The 20,947-nt window shown below is 39.9% G+C and overlaps 1 protein-coding gene across 2 annotated transcripts in view; it reads left to right on the forward strand.

The window, feature by feature from the left end:
* The window catches only part of SBNO1 (strawberry notch homolog 1), a gene marked incomplete at its 5' end in the record, with an annotated part of 44,883 nt that extends 24,478 nt beyond the window's left edge, over positions 1-20,405 (forward strand). For both annotated transcript variants that reach the window (XM_079717105.1, XM_079717106.1), the window contains 16 exons: positions 26-223; positions 864-1,031; positions 1,130-1,305; positions 1,774-1,905; positions 3,264-3,399; positions 4,135-4,247; positions 4,338-4,409; positions 4,880-4,979; positions 7,258-7,332; positions 8,013-8,159; positions 8,603-8,697; positions 8,797-8,889; positions 16,529-16,666; positions 17,321-17,397; positions 18,412-18,605; positions 20,156-20,405. In XM_079717105.1, coding sequence (XP_079573231.1) covers positions 26-223; positions 864-1,031; positions 1,130-1,305; positions 1,774-1,905; positions 3,264-3,399; positions 4,135-4,247; positions 4,338-4,409; positions 4,880-4,979; positions 7,258-7,332; positions 8,013-8,159; positions 8,603-8,697; positions 8,797-8,889; positions 16,529-16,666; positions 17,321-17,397; positions 18,412-18,605; positions 20,156-20,298 — 2,057 coding nt within the window. In that variant the 3' untranslated portion in view covers positions 20,299-20,405. The remainder of the gene's footprint in view (positions 1-25; positions 224-863; positions 1,032-1,129; positions 1,306-1,773; positions 1,906-3,263; positions 3,400-4,134; positions 4,248-4,337; positions 4,410-4,879; positions 4,980-7,257; positions 7,333-8,012; positions 8,160-8,602; positions 8,698-8,796; positions 8,890-16,528; positions 16,667-17,320; positions 17,398-18,411; positions 18,606-20,155) is intronic.
* Between the last annotated feature and the right edge of the window lie 542 nt (positions 20,406-20,947).

Genomic DNA, 20,947 nt, shown 5'->3' on the forward strand with positions numbered 1-20,947 from the left:
TCTCTTGTTTGGGGTTTGAGGATAGGTGAAGAAATAACTCGAGAATCCAAAAAAGCACGAAAAATAGGTGGCCTTACTGGTAGCAGTTCTGATGATAGTGGAAGTGAATCTGATGCCTCCGATAATGAAGAAAGTGACTACGAGAGCTCTAAAAACATGAGTTCTGGAGATGACGATGATTTCAACCCATTTAGAGATGAGTCCAGTGAGGATGATGAAGATGGTGAGTTCATGAATCTATTAAATGTAAGCTAAAGGATAGTTATTTCTGTGTATTTGTTTATTTATTTATTTTTGGCTGCGTTGGGTCTTAGTTGCGACAGGTGGGATCTTTCGTTGAGGTGCGCGGGCTTCTCTCTAGTTGTGGCACGCAGGCTGCAGAGCACATGGACTCTAGTTGCGGCGCACGGGCTTAGTTGCCCTCTGGTATGTGGGATCTTAGTTCCCTGACCAGGGATCAAACCTGCATCCTCTGCAATTGGAAGGCAGATTCTTAATCGCTGGACCACCAGGGAAGTCCCTATTTCTGTGTATTTGAAATGGGCTATTGTACTAAAACCTTTTTTTTCCTGTAGAAATCATCACACAGATTCTAATCTTTGCTTGGTGGGAGCTCCAAGCTTGTCTGTCTTCTGGAGGTTCAGCACATTTATGTGAGATCATGACCTCGATTTTGTGCACTTACGTTTATCCTCAAACCATGGAGTTTACCGCATGGTGTATGGGTGTACTGGACCTCTGAAGTTGGTGGTGGTTTACAAGTTGTCGCTCAGCAATACAAAAAAACTCAACGGTTGTTTCCTTTGGAAATTCTGTACTTGTGTTAACAAATGATTTGATACATGTCTTTCCTTAATTTTCAGATCCCTGGTTAATCAGAAAGGACCACAAGAAAAACAAAGATAAAAAAAAAAAGAGAAGTATAGATCCAGATTCTATTCAAAGTGCCTTATTAGCATCAGGTCTTGGATCAAAACGACCTAGTTTTTCTTCTACACCAGTAATTTCACCTGCTCCTAACAGTGCACCAGGTATCCACGTGGAAGCTTGCTTTGTCTGTGAAATGTACTTTTAAACAAAACAAATATTTAAACTTTGTACTGATTTTTAACAAATGTACTTCATCTAGCTAACAGTAACACCAATAGCAACAATAGCCTTATAACAAGTCAGGATGCCGTGGAAAGGGCCCAGCAGATGAAGAAAGACCTACTTGATAAACTAGAAAAATTAGCTGAAGACCTCCCTCCTAATACCCTGGATGAACTTATTGATGAACTTGGTGGCCCTGAGAATGTTGCTGAGGTAAATATGACTTGATCAGGGCTGTGTCTCTTCTAGGTAATTTTTTGCCACTTTCAAACCCTTTAGAATAAGTGATATATTTGGTATCATCATATAATTATCTAATATCCTCTATTAGATCTTAGAACCCTTGTTCTACTCTAGTTGTCATCCTAGAGCAAGTAAATTCCTGCCCCTAGTATCTTGAGTATCTGCCCCAAGACACGGATCTCTGTTATTGCACCTGTCTCTCAGGCTTTGTTATCATTGCCGCATGTCTGTTTTCTCCACTGGAATTTGAACTTTTCAGAACCAGGCACTGTGTTGCAGTGTTCTCTCTCCCCCAGCGCCTGGTGCAGGACAGGTTGCACAGTACGTGCTGGCTTCATTATCCCTTTCACCTCCCGCCAAGTTTCTGATGGGAGCCCTGAGCTTCATGCACCATAGTCAGCTATGTTAATTGTTAAGTGACGCTGTTTGGCTTTGCAGATGACTGGCCGCAAGGGGAGGGTTGTAAGCAATGATGATGGAAGTATATCTTATGAGTCAAGATCTGAACTTGACGTCCCTGTGGAAATACTAAATATCACGGAAAAACAAAGATTTATGGATGGAGATAAGGTATGTTTTTCTGGGATGCTTTTTGGCGAAAAGAATAATGCCCATACATTTAGATTAATCTTTAGGTTTTTTCTCTTAATATAAATCATGTCTGTTGAATGTTCTTACTCTATTTTTTAAGTAATTATACATAATCACTGAACATTTTACATGTTTTCATTATTTTCTTATAAATCGAATGTGGTGTTCTGTGCACAGAATTAGATGTAGCTCTTGATAGCTTTGGAGGCCTTTGAAGTCTTCAATCAGAATATTAAATTGTGTTCTCTCAGGTCATCTTAGTGGCACTACATCTAATGCTACACCCTAGTGTCAGTGTAATTTTGAGTCTAGAAATATATTTAAGCATGCCCAGATTACTAGGATCCTTTGATTTTGCTGTTTATTGTCTTGCTCTGCGGTGTCCTATTGAGACGATTTACTCTGAATGGTCGTAGATTACACTTGCATAACTGACCACTGCAGAGGTTGTGGTCACCTTCAGAGGCCCTTTCTGTGTGCTCTTATTGTTCAGTAAACTTCATGAATTTTCAGGTTCTCAGATCAGTTCTTCCTCCATCTAGTCGGAATTGCTGTAAGCGTTTTGCTAAAAACAGGTAGAGCTCCACTTCAGCCTCCTTCCTTAACCTAAAAGGGGCGGAATAAAGTCTTACCTCTTCCTCCACAGTTTGCTGTGTAGTTCAAAAGTGTTTTGCCTCTGCAGCTAGAAAATAGATGGTAGTTATTACCATTATCAAAGTTGTCTTTTAAATGTATTTAAAAACTCATGTTACATATTTTAAAGATTATAGGTAGAGGTATTATCAGTCATTTTAAGTACTTGTTTCATTAGTGATTTAGGCCCATGTGCGTTAGAAATTGTATTAATTGGGATTAGATTTGGCTGTTCAGTGACAGAAACTCCAAAATCATATTCACTTAAAGTGGAAGTGCCTTTTTCTCATGTACAAGTTTGAGTAGGTAGACCAGGACTGGTATGACCCCTTGAAGTCTAGGTCTCTTCTGTCTTGTTCCTTTAATATGCAGCCTTCCATTTCCTAGTTAGCTCCGTATTTCAGGTTCAGTCATTACACCTCTACATTTCAGCCAGCAGAGAGATAAAAAGAGGAGGGGAAGGGCATATCTTTGATTAGGGACATTTCCTGGACGTTGTTCAGGTGACCTGCTGACTGGAGTGTGCCCACACTTAGCTGTAAGGGAGACTGGGAAATGTAATCTTGATTCTGGGTGTCCTTGTAACCATGTACAGCTAAAACTGAGAGTTAGGAAGTAAAGGAGAATACGTATTGGTGGATGTTTCCCCACCTGTCTTTGTGCAGAAGTGATCTTTTGTTTTTTTCTCCTTATATTTGATACAGAATATTGCTATCATCTCAGAAGCTGCCAGCTCAGGTATTTCATTACAAGCAGATAGGAGAGCTAAAAATCAAAGGCGGAGAGTTCATATGACTCTGGAATTACCATGGAGTGCTGATAGAGCAATTCAGCAGTTTGGTAAGTTCCTACGCTGAGTTTCACTTCATAGCCAGGAATTACTGGGGAAATATTTTAATGCTAGATATACTAAAACTTGACATATAGGTAGGTTTTGGAGATGTTTGTGTATTGCATATACCTTAAAATATAGAGGGCATCATGAATTTATTTCTTGGCTGTTTTAAAAGCTGTAAAAGATCTACAGTAGGGCTTTCTGGCATTATATTCAAGAATGGGGCTCCTCAGGAGTATCTTCATTGTAGATCTCCAAGGGGTGTTATCCATGTCAGAGCAACTGCCACTTGATGTCTTTTTCAACCCCCGGTAGCTTCATTGAGGGCACATTGCTCCTCCCTTCCCTTCCATCTTCATGTCCCTGTGAACTGGTGATTTAAAACAACAACAGCAACAATTTTGGGAGAATCCATAGCAGCTGTGCATCAGCACCATTGTGGTCAACCAAACTGGGGTAGCACCAGTAATGGGTTTATCATATAATAATTTTATGGTGGTTTTTTTGCTCCCCCGTAAGTGGGAGTATTGTTCTGAATACAGATGTTGTTCAAGTTGGCACTTTTGATTTTGTGCCTTTTGGGGAGTTAGGGTAATTGTTACACTCTTTAATTTTTTTCTCTGGTTTAAAGATTTCTGGATACCAGCTTACTGTTAAGTGCTGGGAATAGGTCTCAGAATACTAGTATCTAGAGAACACAATCAGCGATTTTTTTTTTTTTTTTTTTAATGTCATTACAGGACGAACTCATAGATCAAACCAAGTTACTGCTCCGGAATACGTCTTTCTGATTTCTGAATTGGCAGGAGAACAAAGATTTGCATCTATTGTTGCTAAAAGACTTGAGAGTTTGGTAAGTTTTTGAGTTATATAGATGTGTGTAAAAGATGATGTATGTTAACCTGTCTTCTATGCCTTGACTGGAGATTTTATGTTTGGATAGGGTGCGCTTACACATGGAGACAGAAGAGCAACAGAATCCAGAGATCTGAGTAGGTTCAACTTTGATAATAAGGTACATTTCAGCTTTCACTATCTGTGAAAAATAATTGCAGTGTACGGTGTCTGTAAGGAACAGAAGGGGAAAGTGGTTGCTGTTTAAAACTTAAAGCTGCCTCCTCTTACGGTTTTGCTATAAAATCATGGCTAGTCCTGTAAGACACGTGGCAGTTAGATCTTTGGTGATCAACTGTGCAATATAATCATCTTCTCATTCCTATTGGAAAATAAGATTATAATAAATACTTGTGGATGAATGAAGTGTGAGTTCCCAGAAGTAAAGAAAGTTGTTTATTTATGGAATGCCTGCTGTGTACAAAGGTGTGAATGAGGCACTAGGCAGTGTAAAATATATATAAAAATAATTGAGTCCTGCTATTTTTGACTCTTTGGTACAATAATAGTTTTTATAGCGTTCGCTTGGTTATGTGATTGAAGAGTATCCAAATGCTGAAACTTGTTAAATTTATTTGGTTTTTATTGCAGTATGGAAGAAATGCTTTAGAAATTGTCATGAAATCCATTGTAAACCTAGATTCTCCTATGGTATCACCACCTCCAGACTATCCTGGAGAATTCTTTAAAGGTAACTTTTAAAAATAATCATAACAAAGGAAAAGGAGTATTGACAAGAAGGTACTAAAACTCATTCTAACATGTGCTGTTGTTTTTAGTTTTCTTTGGACATAAAATGTATAAAATTTAGAAATTGATAGTTACCAGACACCTAAATTGATGTCTTATAATAAGCAGTAGATTTATTAAATTTCATTCAGGGGAAGTGTTTTTACTGTTGATAGAGTTTGTTGCATGTTGTTTAATACTAGATTACTAGAGGAAAAATGGTTTTGTTAGATTAATTTGAAAATAACTATGCCAAATAGCTTTTAAGATTTAAAGTACCTAGGTAAATAATCTGTGTGGGCTAGTGGAGGTACAGATAAAACAAAACTGGCCATGTATTAACAGTTGTTAAAACTGGGTGCTGGGTACCTGTGGTCCATAGAATATTCTCTTTACATTTGTGTGTATTTAGAAATTTTTATATTTAAAGAAAAGTCCTAAGTAGTGCTGTAGAAATTCTTAGATGTATCTTGCAAATCTGAAGAATAGATTTTACCCCATTAATATTAGTAGTCTGGGTGAGTTCAGTAGTTCAGCAAACTTAAAATATTTTAGAAAATAAACAGGTGTAAGGTATTTGAAACATTATCCTTATAGAGTTAGCATTTTTTACTAGGAAGTCCTTTCCAATTGAACCGGTGTTTAGTGTTGGTAACAGTCCATATTGACATAGCTGGCAGGGGTGCTTATAATCACTGATGGCATTTAACAAAACAAAAAACCAATAAAGTCTTGGCCCTGTTCTTTTTCTCCCTTTCCCTTTCGTTCCCTCTTATTTTCTTTTTATTTGGTCATTGGAGGGATTGTCAAAAACAACTCCCCAATTTATTTCTAATTCCAAAAAATTACATGTTATTTATTCATTATAAGTGATGAAAACAATCTAAAAGTGAATAATGAGGAGCCCATACCCTCTCCTTAACTACCTACTACCTACCAGTCTCACCTGCTGAGGTTACAAATGTTGACAGTCTGAACCAGGGGCAGCCTTAACACACCTTTATCCGTTTGTCTAAACACAGAACTTTAAAAAAAAAAAAAAAGTTAATATTACTTGCAACATACTTTTCTCACTTGGTACATCACAGGCATCCCTTACAAATCAATAGCTATAGTACTAATACATATTTTAACAGTTGTGTAATATTCTACATCTAGCTTATGTAACAGTTTCTTCAGTTTTTCCCTTATTGATGTTCAAGTGGCTTTCATTTTTTTGCATCACAAACAGTGCTGGAATTATAGCAGCTGTCCTTCTAATTCAGGTAATTTCCTCCCATAGGATGGGTTCCCAAAATGAGGATTTTTTGCGTTGGAGCTCTTTGGCTACAGAGTTGTCATCTGCAGAATCTACACATTTTGAGCATGTAGCAGTTGAGCTGATTAAATAAATATGTAAATAGGATATAATTATGCTTCCTCTTGATCCTTTTCTCTTTCTTAAACCCTTCTTACTGTAAGTCTGAGTTGGAGCCTGGACACAAATACTTTTTTTAAAGTTTTATAAACTGTCCTCTTAGTAACGTAATTCAGAACATGTTGACAGTTACACATGTTGCTTATCTTCTGCATCGCCTTGTCAATACTGATAGGTAACGTTTGGGAAGGAAGCATGATTATTTCCTTATATAAATTATTTAATCAGTATCCTGCTGTATGTTCAAAGTTGTTTAGATTCTGTGAGTGACAGCTTTGTAGCCAGGGATCTCCACTGCCAAGGGTTGTTGTTGGAAAGATATGACATTTTAGTGAAATAATAAAATATAATGTGAGGTTTGAGTACTCTAGGATTTTGAAGTGTCTAAAGATCTTTAGGGGCTGTGGGTTCCATTTAATTCAGCTAATAGGAACTATGGAAGATACATAGACTGTGTCTTATATGCTAGAACTTGATCTAGTTTGATTAGTCAGGTAACAGCTCATTGAGTTATTTGGGCTATAAGGTTTTTTGTTTGTTTGTTTTAATTTATTTTATTTTTGGCTGTATTGGGTCTTTGTTGCTGTGCGCGGGCTTTCTCTAGTTGTGGCGAGTGGGTTTCTCACCGCGGTGGCTTCTCTTGTTGTGGAGCACGGGCTCTAGGCGTGCGGGCTCCAGTAGTTGTGGTTCGCGGGCTCTAGAGCGCAGGCTCAGTAGTTGTGGCACGCCCCATGTCCCCTGCATTGGCAGGCGGATTCTTAACCACTGTGCCACCAGGGAAGCCCTGGGCTATAAGGTTTTTTATAAATTTGTTTTATTATAGATGTTCGACAAGGACTGATAGGAGTTGGCCTGATAAATGTAGAAGATCGTTCAGGAATTCTTACTCTAGATAAAGGTAATGGGATGACTTTCGTATGTATGTTCATAACTGTTGCTGTATCATTATAGCCCGTTTTGTTGTTTATTGCTTTCGTCAACTTGAAGGGGAAGCTTCAAGTCTCTAGGTCTCAATCCCTCATTACTGAGTGCTCACAGAGCATTCTGGGTGGTTTTTGCTATGAATAACTATGGTTATTCAAGAAATTAAATCTCTATTCTCTACATAACAGCAGTTCTCAAACCAGGTTGCGTATATGATCAGCTGTTGAGCTTTTTAAAAAGTACTGAAGCCAGGGCAGGAGCTCAGACAATGGTAATTTTCCAGAAGCTCCTGGGCATTCTTACTTGTGCAGCCAAAGTTGAGCTTCACTGACTTAACAGCACTTAAACTTTATGAGTTAAGACTTAATGTTGGAAAACTAACATTCTGTTGTGCTAAATTGTATTCATACTTTCAATAAGCGAAGCTGAAGATGCAAACATTCAATTTGGCAAACATCTTTTGAGCATCTAGTATAGTCATGCTAACTGCTAGAGGTAGAAGTGGTCGAAGTATAGCCCTGTTCTGGGAACAGTACAGGAGTTGTCAGGGAAGGCTTAGAGAAGAAAGTGGGACTCTTACTAGGCTGAGATGAATAAATTTTTTAAATTGCCATTTGAATGCATTAAATCTTTCATACAATCCTGTCATTGCAGATTATAACAACATAGGAAAATTCTTAAATAGAATTTTGGGCATGGAGGTGCATCAGCAGAATGCGTTATTTCAGTATTTTGCAGACACACTTACTGCAGTTGTTCAAAATGCCAAAAAAAATGGAAGATATGATATGGGAATCTTAGGTAAGTTGGGAAATTTTTAAAACATCATATGTATTCTTTTTTTTTTTCCTTTTTAATTAATTAATTAATTTTATTTATTTTTGGCTGCATTGGGTTTTCTTTGCTGCACATGGGGGTTTCTATAGTTGCAGTAAGCGGGAGCTACTCTTCATTGTGGTGCGTGGGCTTCTTGTGTCGTGGCTTCTCTTGTTGCAGAGCATGGGCTCTGGGTGCACGGGCTTCAGTAGTTGTGGCAGGTGGGCTCTAGAGCACAGGCTCAGTAGTTGTAGCGCACGGGCTTAGTTGCTCTGCAGCACGTGGGATCTTCCCTGACCAGGGCTCGAACCCGTGTCCCCTGCATTGGCAGGCGGATTCTTAACCACTGTGCCAGCAGGGAAGCCTGTCATGTGTATTCTTGATGAAATTTTTTTTTTATACTTATATGTTGCTTTTTCTTGTTCAAGATCTTGGTTCTGGAGATGAAAAAGTGAGGAAAAGTGATGTTAAGAAGTTTCTGACTCCAGGATATTCAACCTCTGGCCATGTAGAATTATACACTGTAAGTTTAGAAAAGGTGCACGTTCAAGTATAATGTCATTTTCTGGTAAGCATTCTCAGAAGTGAGTTTAATTTAAACTTTATTATTATTTTTTTACAGATAAGTGTAGAGAGGGGAATGTCCTGGGAGGAAGCTACCAAGATTTGGGCTGAGTTGACAGGACCAGATGATGGCTTTTATTTGTCATTGCAAGTAAGACTTGTTTCCCTTAAATGTTAGTTATTTAGATATGTAATGTGTTTTCATTGCCAGCATTGTAATTATCTGTTCGCTTTGTGCTGATTTTCCAATTGTATTTAGCTTTCTGTGTTTTGATAATTTATCACTGTAATTGTGATTTAATACATTTTGAGGAGTATTATTAAATGCAAATTTTAAATTATTACTTACCGGGGACTTCCCTGGCGGTCCAGTGGTTAAGATTCCACGCTTCCACTGCAGGGGGCAGAGGTTTGATCCCTGGTCAGGGAATTAAGATCCTGCATACTGCATGGTGTGGGCAAAAAAAAAAAAAAAGTTTACATATTCTTAGTAAATTGAACCCTTTTTTCCCATAATATAGTGAGTGACCTTCTTTAGTCATAATAATGCTTTATGTCTTCAAGATTCAGTTTTCACTTATTGGTGTAACTACATTCATTGGTTTAGTATTTGCCTGTGGACAGAGCTAAGGAGAGAGGATGTGTGAGTGTGCATGTGTGTGTGTGTGCGTGCGCGTGTTTACATTTAGACATATACATGTACACACACAAATGAATGCATATTTATTTGTCCTGATCAAAACTACGGAATTTTAATCTCACCTCTTCTCTGATTATTTTTTTTAATTTATTTTATTTTTGGCTGTGTTAGGTCTTCATTGCTGTGCACGGGCTTTCTTTAGTTGCAGCGAGTGGGGGCCGCTCCGCGGTGCGCGGGCTTCTCATTGTGGTGGCTTCTCTTGTTGAGAGGCATGGGCTCTAGGTGTGCGGGCTTCAGTAGTTGTGGCACGTGGGCTCAGTAGTTGTGGCATGCAGGCTCTAGAGCACGGGCTCAGTAGTTGTGGCAGACGGGCTTAATTGCTCCGCCGCATGTGGGATCTTTCCGGACCGTGGCTGAACCCGTGTTCTCTGCATTGGCAGATGGATTCTTAACCACTGCGCCACTGGGGAAGCCCCTTCTCTGGTATTTTTTTGTCTTCTTTCTTCCACACTAATAATCCCTGTTCTTCAGGGCACACAGGATGATAAAATATCATGGATACTATGCCCCAGTATTCCTGAAAATAATTTTTTAATAACTTTTATTGCATAAGCTTACTTTATGCTATTTAAAAAATAGTTATACTGTTTCTGCATGTCAGCATATGGCAATTATATAGTATACTCTTCTTTTAACCCTTAATTAATCTTAGTTCTACAGGTAATTAATTTATATTTAAAGCTCACCACTCACTCACTAGTCCTTAGGTTAATATCTCTCTAGTTATTTTGTCTGAATCCCATTCTGTAGTAGATTTAGGAAGGGCTTATGGAAACATTACTCCCTGAATTCTTACATGCTGGTAAGTTTGTGCCTTTGTACTTGAAAGACAAATTTTACCAGACATGAAATCTTTAGTTCACGTTTTCTTTTCTTGGATATCTTAAAGATGCTACTCCTTATTCTTTTGAGATAGAGTTGCTGTCAAAAAAAATTTTTTTAATTAATTAATTTTTATTTTTGGCTGCGTTGGGGCTTCATTGCTGAGTGCGGGCTTTCTTTAGTTGAGGCGAGAAGGGGCTACTCTTTGTTGCGGTGCGCGGGCTTCTCATTGCAGTGGCTTCTCTTGTTGCGGAGCACGGGCTCTAGGTGCGCGGGCTTCAGTAGTTGCGGCACGTGGGCTCAGTAGTTGTGGCTCGCGGGCTCTAGAGCACAGGCAGTAGTTGTGGCGCACTGGCTTAGTTGCTCCGCGGCATGTGGGATCTTCCCAGACCAGGGCTCAAACCCCTGTCCCCTGCATTGGCAGGTGGATTCTCTTTTATTTTTTAAAAATTAATTAATTAATTAATTTTTGGCTGCCTTGGGTCTTCGTTGCTGCATGCAGGCTTTCTCTAGTTGCGGCGAGCGGGGGCTACTCTTCGTTGCGGTGCACGGGGTCTAGGCGCATGGGCTTCAGTAGTTGTGGCTCACGGGCTCCAGAGCGCAGGCTCAGTAGTTGTGGCACTCGGGCTTAGTTGCTCTGTGACATGTGGGATCTTCCTGGACCAGGGCTTGAACCTGTGTCCCCTGCACTGGCAGATGGATTCTTAACCACTGGGCCACCAGGGAAGCCTGGCAGGTGGATTCTTACCCACTGCGCCACCAGGGAAGTCCCTGCTGTCAAAATTTGATGGTGCTCTAAGTTTTTCCCCTTTTTAATTTAGTTTAGAGTATATCCTGGTATTATTAGTTATTCTTGGTCAGTATTCTCAGCTATGTGATATGCTCTTTTAATATGTAGTTTCAAATCTTTATTTTAGAAAGTTTTTAAATTACTTTTATTTGTAATGTTTTTAGTATTCTATTCCCTGAATTTCTCCTTTATCGGGACTTCTCTTATGCATAGGTTATATCTTTGCTTGCCTTTAATATTTATTTTCTCTTGAATTCTTTTTATCTCTTCCTTAATTTCTTTTTCTTTAACGACTTTATTGAGATATAATTCACATACAGTACAATTCACTCGCTAAAGTGTATAATTTAATGATTTCTGGCATATTACATTGTTTTTGTTTTTGATTTATTTATTTAATTTATTTATTTTTTGGCCGCCTTGGGTCCTCGGGCTCTAGAGTGCAGGCTCAGTAGTTGTGGCGCACGGGCTTAGTTGCTCTGCGGCATGTGGGATCTTCCTGGACCAGGGCTCGAACCTGTGTCCCCTGCATTGGCAGGCGGATTCTTAACCACTGCACCACCCGGGAAGTCCCTACATTGTTAATTTTTAAAAATTATGGTAAAATATATAACAAAGTTTGCCATTTTATCCATTTTAAAGTGTATGGTTTAGTGTCATTAATTATATTCACAATGTTGTGCCAACATCACCATTAAACAATAGCTTTCCCCTGGCCTGATAACCTTTGATCTATTTTCTGTCTATGAATTTGTGTATCTTGGTACCTCATATAAGTGGAATCATGCAGTATGTGACAGTTGTGTCTGACTTCTTTCACTCGGCATAATGTTTTCAAGGTTCGTCCGTGTTGTAGAATATGTCATAACTTCATTTCTTTTTGTGACTAATATTGCTTTGTATGTGTGTAGCACATTTTGCTTTTTATTTGCAAATATTGGGTTGGCCAAAAAGTTCATTCTGGTTTTTCAGTAAGATGGTACCAAAAACCCGAACGAACTTTTTGGCCAAGCCCTTTATGGCGTGACCAACTGTAAATGAAGACCTGTTTCAAGAACTGCGTAAAGGAGACCAAATATGATGATGCCACAGGCAGGGTGAAACCATAAATAAGCTCCCTAGAGCAGGAATCCCTAAATTTTTTATGTCAGGCGTCAGGTAGTAAGTATTTTAGGGTTTGCAGGGATTTTTTTTCTTAAATTCTTTAATTGAATTATGTACACATGAATGCATTATTACACTTGTGAAAAAATTTAAATACAGATAACACTAAATTTTTTGACCATCATTCCCAGCCGCGGTTCCCTTCCCACCTTCCCAGAGGTAGCCACCGTTACCAGTTTTGTGTCTATTCTCCGAGACCATTTTCTGTGCATTTAATGCATGTGTATTGTAGCCATAGGAAGCAATTTACTGTTTTAGGTGGTTGATTTGTTGTTGGTTATTTTTTTTTTTTTTTTTTTTTTTTTTTTTGCATTACGTGGGCTTCTCACTGCTGTGGCCTCTCCCGTTGCGGAGCACAGGCTCTGGACGCGCAGGCCCAGCAGCCATGGCTCACGGGCCTAGCCGCTCCGCGGCATGTGGGATCTTCCCAGACCGGGGCACGAACCCGTGTCCCCTGCATCGGCAGGCGGACTCTCAACCACTGCGCCACCAGGGAAGCCCGTTGGTTATTTTTTTTTACACCAATTCTATGATACAGTATTGATCATTCTTTTTTTTTTTTTTTTTTTTTTTTTTTTTTTTTTTTTTTTGTGGTACGCGGGCCTCTCACTGCTGTGGCCTCTCCCGCTGCGGAGCACAGGCTCCGGATGCGCAGGCCCAGCAGCCATGGCTCACGGGCCCAGCCGCTCCGCGGCATATGGGATCCTCCCAGACCGGGGCACGAACCCGTATCCCCTGCATCGGCAGGCGGACTCTCAACCACTGCGCCACCAGGGAGGCCCTGATCATTCTTTAAATTGCCTTTCTCACTAAACAGTCAGTCTTGGAGTGCTTTCTGTATTGATACTTAAAGGACTACTTCATTCATTGTGGCTGTTGCATGGTGTTCTGTGTTATGAATATACCATGGTTTACTTAGCCTGTGTCGTATTAATTGACTTTTAGGTTGTTTCCATTTTTTCTCCCTTACAAAGGAGATGCTTCTTTATGTACCTGTGTGAGTGTATCTCTAGAGTAGATTCAGAGAAATGGCATCACTGGATCTTAAGATCACTTACTTCTTTCTATGTGTGAATGAGAGGAAATACTCTTTTTTTTTTTTTTTTTTTTTTTTTTTTTCTGCGGTACATGGGCCTCTCACTATTGTGGCCTCTCCCTTTGCGGAGCACAGGCTCCGGACGCGCAGGCTCAGCAGCCATGGCTCACGGGCCTAGCCACTCTGCGGCATGTGGGATCTTCCCGGACTAGGACATGAACCCGTGTCCCCTGCATCGGCAGGCGGACTCTCAACCACTGCGCCACCAGGGAAGCCCAGGAAATACTCTTTTGAAGATCCTGGAGGAGAAAAAGTTTAGTTCTTAAAAGTCCGAAAAATGATTTCCCCCCAGCTTTGTTCTTGGCTTCTAGTATTATCTTGAGGTTTCTAGCTAGGGTGGGATGGGTAAAACTGAACAAGTAAAAGGATATATCAGGATTGAAGGGAAAGATAACAAGCAGATTTGGCTGAGTTTAAGTTGCTGCCTTCTCTCTCCTTTTTTTTTTTTTTAAAACATCTTTATTGGAGTATACAGTGCTTTACAACATTGCTTTACAATGTTGTGTTAGTTTCTGCTGTATAACAAGGTGAATCAGCTATATGTATACGTATATCCCCATATCCCCTCCCTCTTGTGCCTCCCTCCCACCCTCCCTATCCCACCCCTCTAGGTGGTCACAAAGCACCGAGCTGATCTCCCTGTGCTATGAGGCTGCTTCCCACTAGCTGTCTGTTTTACATTTGGTAGTGTATATATGTCCATGCCACTCTCTCACTTCGTCCTAGCTTACCGTACCCCATCCCCGTGTCCTCAAGTCCATTCTCTACGTCTGGGTCTTTATTCCTGTCCTGACCCTAGGTTCAGCAGCATGGATTTTTTTCCTTCCTAAGAAACTTTCTCCCTTCCTTCCTTAAACTATTCTTAAGCTTAGGAGCCTCAAGCCATTTGGTCCATAAACCTGGTTTACTGGTCTCTGATTCAATAGCAAAGCTCTCAAACTGGATCTGGCTCCTAGTTGTGCATTTATGTGTGTGTATGTGTGTTTGAAAATCTTATTGAGATTATTGTAGATTCTCATGAGGTTATAAGAAATAATACAGAGAAATTCCTTTTACACCAGTTTTCCCAATGGTAACATTTTACAAACCTATAGTATAATATCACAACCAAGATACTGATACAGTTCACTAGATTTTATTCAGATTTCTCTGAGGCCTTGGATGGGTTTTTGATTGGTCCCTATAGGATATTGGTTATTTTCATTATTATTATTATTATTAATTTTTTTTGCGGTACGCGGGCCTCCCACCGCCGTGGCCTCTCCCGTTGCGGAGCACAGGCTCCAGACGCGCAGGCCCAGCGGCCATGGCTCACGGGCCCAGCCGCTCCGCAGCATATGGGATCTTCCCGGACCGGGGCATGAACCTGTGTCACCTGCATCGGCAGGCGGACCCTCAACTACTGTGCCACCAGGGAAGCCCGGTTATATTTTTTTCACTTGAAATTATTGCCAAATTGAGGCACTGGTAGATTTTGATGAAAATGCTGATCCCCACCAGTTTCCCTTGAGTGAAAGGATGTGGTAGCGTTGGCCGCAGGCAGCTGGTTGTGAAGAGTGAGGACCTTGAAGGAGACATCCTTCCAAGAAGCTGTAGCCTCCTTCATTGAGCTGCCTCAGCAGCAAGCAGTTTCGACTTGCAGTGTGTTTAACGTGTGTTGACATTAGGAAAGCCATGTCAGAATCACTTTTAATTTCACTGTAGTGTGATGATTTATTTTATAGTTACAATGAATTAACCTGACACTGTCAAGATAGATCACACTGCTATGTGCTTTAAACACTGCCTTAAAGTATAGTTTGCTAGAGAATTTCACATCAGCTGATATAAATTTTAAATGTATTTTTCACTTAACTTTTGTTTCATAGACTTTGCAGTAATTATATAAACAATGTTTCAAATCATTTGAACAAGTAAAAGACGAAGGATCTTTAGTATCAATGAGGAGAAAAGTAAAGTATTAAGTCCTTTTATCAGCGTAAGAATTATCTTAATATAAAAAGGTAATAGCTTAGCAAATGATTTATTTTGTAGAGGAGCTGGGAAAATATCTTTGAAACTTTTCTTTTTCCTTCAGTTTTGCTCCAGAGACTGTTGCTTTGAAATTGTTCGCCATTCTTCAAAAGAAATACTAATTTTCCCAATCTTATTTTTCCTTGTGTTAAATGGAGCTTTTTACAAATCTCAGGGTTCTTCTCATAAAGTCCAACTTGTAAAAAATTTTTTAAATAAAACAAGTTCTGGGCTTCCCTGGTGGCGCAGTGGTTGAGAGTCCGCCTGTCAATGCAGGGGACATGGGTTCGTGCCCCAGGTCCAAAAAAATAAAAAAATAAAACAAGCTCCATCGTTTGTCTAATGCATCCTTTTCTTCCACTTCTGCATCATATTTATGTATTATTTGTTCAGCATTTGGCTTTCTCCTGTTACAGCGTTACCGTTTACAGATGAATTTGTGATTTTTTTTTTTTTTTTTTCCTTTTCGCGGTACGTGGGCCTCTCACTGCTGTGGCCTCTCCCATTGCGGAGCACAAGCTCCGGACGCACAGGCTCAGCGGCCATGGCTCACGGGCCCAGCCGCTCCACGGCACGTGGGATCCTCCCGGACCGGGGCACGAACCCGCGTCCCCTGCGTCGGCAGGCGGACTCCCAACCGCTGCGCCACCAGGGAAGCCCCGAATTTGTGATATTTTACCGTCACACAACCATAGGAATAGGTTGTAGCACTGATGGAGTAGATGAATTCAGAGGACTGTGGGTGATGGGTGATCAAAAAGCGTTATCTTGAAGGTTATATATTTCATTGTAACTTGAAGGAGAGTAACATACAGTAGAGGTAAAATTACTTCCTGTGAAGACCCTTCCTGCCCACTACCTAGATTCTTACCTCACGTACCTCGGAGCCTGTTTAGGCTGCGAGTCCAGTTTCCTGGACTAGAAGAAGCAAAATTGTCTCCACTGGACATCGTGCTTTAAGTCTTATTACTCAACACAATTTTCTAAAGATTGTCTTGCCTCAGAGATAAGGTCCATTAGCCTTCACTTTGGTGAGACCTTGTTCAAGTCGGTTACACAGCAGGTGTTATCCTTTCACACAGTTTTGTATTTACATACTCATTTGGCTTTGGTGATGTGATGGTACAAAAAAACGAGCATGTCTTAAAGTGTACAGTATTGAATCCTTATATTTTCTCACCTATTTATTTATTTATTTTTAATAGATAAGAAACAACAAGAAAACTGCCATCTTAGTTAAAGAAGTGAATCCTAAAAAGAAGCTTTTCTTAGTTTATAGACCAAATACTGGGAAACAGCTCAAATTAGAAATTTATGCTGATCTAAAAAAGAAATATAAGAAGGTATTTTTCCATTTGTACATGATGTTATATATGAATACTTGTTTTATAATAATATATTGCAACTATGTTTATGTTTATATGTAAATTGTCAGTTTTTCCTATTTGATTACTGGAAAATTGTTTTCAGAAAAAGTTTTATCAACTCTTGTTAAATTAGTATCCCAGTCTTAATGTTATGAACCATTAGGAAACTTAAGATGATTATTTGAAACAGCTTATGTTTTCAGAAAAGGAAGTTTCTATAGTGCTAACTACAAAAATTAGAATTTTTTAAATAAAAGGAAGATATACAAGACTGAAATTCCTTCCCACCGACTCTTGGTTTTACTGTGAACTGCTGTGTTTATATTTTGCAATAATTTCTGGAAAAACAGTGATATCTGTTATTTTGTTGTTAGTATTACCTTATATTACTATTATTCCTAGCCATTTTCACTTGCAAACAATTATAATTAAGTTACCTATTTGAAATATTCATTACATGGGAAAAACCTCACGGCAGAGCTTTTTATTGATGGCATTCAAATGTAAGCAGTAGCAAAGACCATGTTTTCTATATAAAGATGGTTTTAAGTTGGCTTTAGAGACCAAATTAGGCAACCAGTTTGTTTAAAACAATACCTTTTCAATGGAATTTTTGTCTTATTTTCACAGGTAGTCTCAGACGATGCCCTGGTCCACTGGTTAGATCAGTATAATTCATCTGCAGATACTTGTACTCATGCTTATTGGTTAGTTTTCATTTTTCTCACCATATATTCCAAAGTATAATCAAGATTTAATTTAAACACCCCTTCATTCTTTAGCTATCTGTCCCTATAAGTACACAGGCAGATTATCAGTTGCTCGGTGTTGTTTCTTTAAGCAGAGGTACTTGTTGGATGTCTCTGGACCATGCACTGTTTTAGGTCTCCCCACTGATGCTTTGTTACTTCCAACCAAATGTCTGCCAGCATGGACTTAACTATCATTCTTAGGGTTGAGACTTTTTCTTTCTCGTCTCCTTCCTTCCCTTCCTTTATTTTTTCCTTCCTCCAAAGTTTTATTGGTGTCCCAAATCAGTTTTATTTTTAAGGCTGGGCTACTTCTAGGAAACCACAGAGGTGCCTCAAATAGTTAACAGCACTAGAAACTTTGTTGTTGAGCCCTGGAGCTGATTCTAGCTACTAGGCTAGCCAGAGGTGTTCTCAAGTCATTATGTTCATTTCAGGGCATTGAAAATGGAGTATCTGGCCCACTTTTTGAAGAGGGATACAGGATATAGATGAATTTTAGCTAGGTTTTTATTTAGACACATGTAGGTAGATAAATTTGCTTTTGTTTATTTGCTGAGGCCTTTTCCACTTACCTGATTTAGAACTGTATATTGGTAGTTTAATACTATAGAAATAACTGGCAGGATTATTTTATAAACTGACATTAATACAGTAAACTAATGGATATGAAAATGACAGATGCTTATATGGATATCCAGACCAATAAATCAGCCCTTTTATAAGGGAGTCAGACCCGAGAATTAACTGTAATGTTAAAATCAGTAGTGATACCTTAAGTTGGACAGGATAATCCAATATGTCAGAAGGACTGCAGTCTACAAACTATCAGTAAAAGTAAATGACGGTAGGGCGTTTTCCATTTGAAATTAGGGTAGACCTTGTGGGCCTTTGTGTGTGTGTGTGTGTGTGTGCGCGTGTGTGTGTGTGCGCGCGCACGCACATACACATTTTTTTCCTTATTTATCCTAGGCGTGGCAATTGCAAAAAAGCAAGTTTGGGATTAGTTTGTGAAATAGGTCTTCGTTGCCGCACGTACTATGTATTATGTGGTTCAGTACTGAGTGTCTGGACAAAAGTCGAGGGTGTTCTCGCATCTGTCAGTGGCACAAATGTGAAAATGCAGATAGTTCGGCTAAGAACAGAGGATGGACAGCGGATTGTAGGTGAGTTTTAATTTTTTTTTGGTTTGAGCCTTGAGAAGAAAAATCAGCTCCTGTGTTTTTCTTATTTTGCTTCTAACGTCTTAGAATCTTAGCATCTATCTATTCCAGTGGTGGGGTAGAGCTTGCTTTATATTATGTTCTTAAAAGGATAAATAGTAGTTAAGCTTTTGAATGGGTGTAGTTGGTTCTGGCTGAAATTCTGATGTGGTTGTTATTTTATGCTGCCCTCAGTGCTCTTGCTCCCCTTCCTCACTGTTGACATCTATGCAGGCTCCCTGGTATGAAGACTAAGGATTCTCTGAAGTCTTTATGTTCATTGTGCCACATTGAGACTATGGAAGTCAAAGCCACTGTGCACAGAGGATGGACTGGAGTCCTGCAGGGAGCCAGGGAGACCAGGCTAGCCGCTCCCACTGTTCCCTCAGTGACAGGCCTCACGGAAATCCACCCAGTTATTGCGCTTGCCCTGTCGCATTGTCTTTGTTTCTTTTGCAACAACCTTTCTCTGTATCCTGGGTTGCACATTGGTAGCCTGTGGGCTAGTCAGTCCATAGACATTTTTTTGATCCTCAAGTATTTTTGGTTGCGAGATTTCAATTGAGTTAGTTGCCAACTTTTAAAAATCAAAAGACTGTCGGTTTCCCTGGTGGCGCAGTGGTTAAGAATCCGCCTGCCAATGCAGGGGACACGGGTTCGAGCCCTGGTCCGGGAAGATCCCACATACCGCGGAGCATCCAAGCCCGTGCGCCACAACCTCTGAGCCTGTGCTCTAGAGCCTGCGAGCCACAACTACTGAGCCCGTGTGCTGCAACTACTGAAGCCCATGTGCCTAGAGCCTACGCTCCACAACAAGAGAAGCCACCGCAGTGAGAAGCCCGCACACCACAATGAAGAGTAGCCCCTGCTCGCCGCAACTAGAGAAGCCCTGTGTGCAACAACAGAGACCCAACGCAGCCAAAAATAAATAAATAAGTTTATTTTTTAAAAAATCAGAAGACTGGATTTCTATCTTCTTCAAAACAACAACAGCAGCAGTAACAACAGAGAAGCTTGGAACATTGAACCCCAGTTCCCACATGGGAGGAGTTAAAAGTTCCCTTACCCAGGATATATATACTCTCCAGTTTGCTGACTTCCGCACTGTGCCACTTAGAAGTTACTGCTTCAGTACGCATTTGAATTTGCAGCCACTATTCTGTAGTCTCTTTGGTACATTAGTACATGCCAAAGAAGGTGGTGCTTGCATACATTTGTGGAGCTTCAAAGATAGTAGATAGGAAGGTACTGTACTTGGGCTTCTGTTGCTTCAGCAAGAAGATGGTGTTGCACTAGACACATGCATGTGCTCAGGTATTTGTGGGTGACGCTGCTGAGGAATCGGGCTACTTCTGAAGGGGCCAGTTCAGTTATTAGGTGTTCATTTAGTTTTTTTGTGGAGTCTTGTTCATTAAACTTAATATTATACTTCATTTGGAATTTGCTATGAAGCTGTAAAACAGTGTGGTTTCTCCTGGAAGCAACCTTTATAAATTCTTGTTTTCTAATTGCAGGTTTGATCATTCCTGCAAATTGTGTGTCTCCTCTTATAAATCTCCTGTCAACTTCAGACCAGTCTCAACAGCTTGCAGTCCAGCAGAAACAGCTCTGGCAGCAGCGTCACCCCCAGAGCATCGCCAATTTGAGCAACGCATAAGAACAGACAGGTTTCAACATGGATGTATATGAAATGCTGTTGAAGCATATCATTTGCATAAAAATCAGGGACAGTTTCCAAAGAATTATAATTTTTTTTCAGTTGTGCTCTCTCTAGTTAATTTTTTTGGGGAATAAGGACAAACCTGGAATAGATAGCAAAACTGAAAATCAGCAGTGCCGATGGTGGTACATATGTCTTTCCTCGTGCTTTTCCCATGGTACTTAACCGTATGCTTTTACTTTGGGCGAGCAGAGGGGTATGTGCGCGTGTGTGTCAGTCTGTTTGTTTGTGAGTTTGTTAAAAGCTACGAACCATAATTGGTTTAAAAATGCTTGGAACTTCCCAAACTGGCTTTACTTTTATGTTATACAGTGCTCAGGGTTAACGCAGTACATCCATGCCATTGCTGTGGGACTTATCCCCGGATGCATGTGTTTTGAGTCTATAAATAGAGAAAATATATATTGGTTTCTTTTTCCAACTTATTAAAACAATAGGTTTATTAAAGCATGAAATGAAAGGTTACATATCATGCATTCAGGTTCTTTTTCTAGTTTTTGTTCTGACAGTGCATGTCTTTGACAGCATGCGTAAACAAGATTAACACAGAAGTCAAGTAACGGGGAGAAACATTTGTAGATGTACA

This window comes from Hyperoodon ampullatus (assembly GCF_949752795.1).
Source record: "Hyperoodon ampullatus genome assembly, chromosome: 13".
In the NCBI taxonomy this organism is placed as follows: domain Eukaryota; kingdom Metazoa; phylum Chordata; class Mammalia; order Artiodactyla; family Ziphiidae; genus Hyperoodon; species Hyperoodon ampullatus.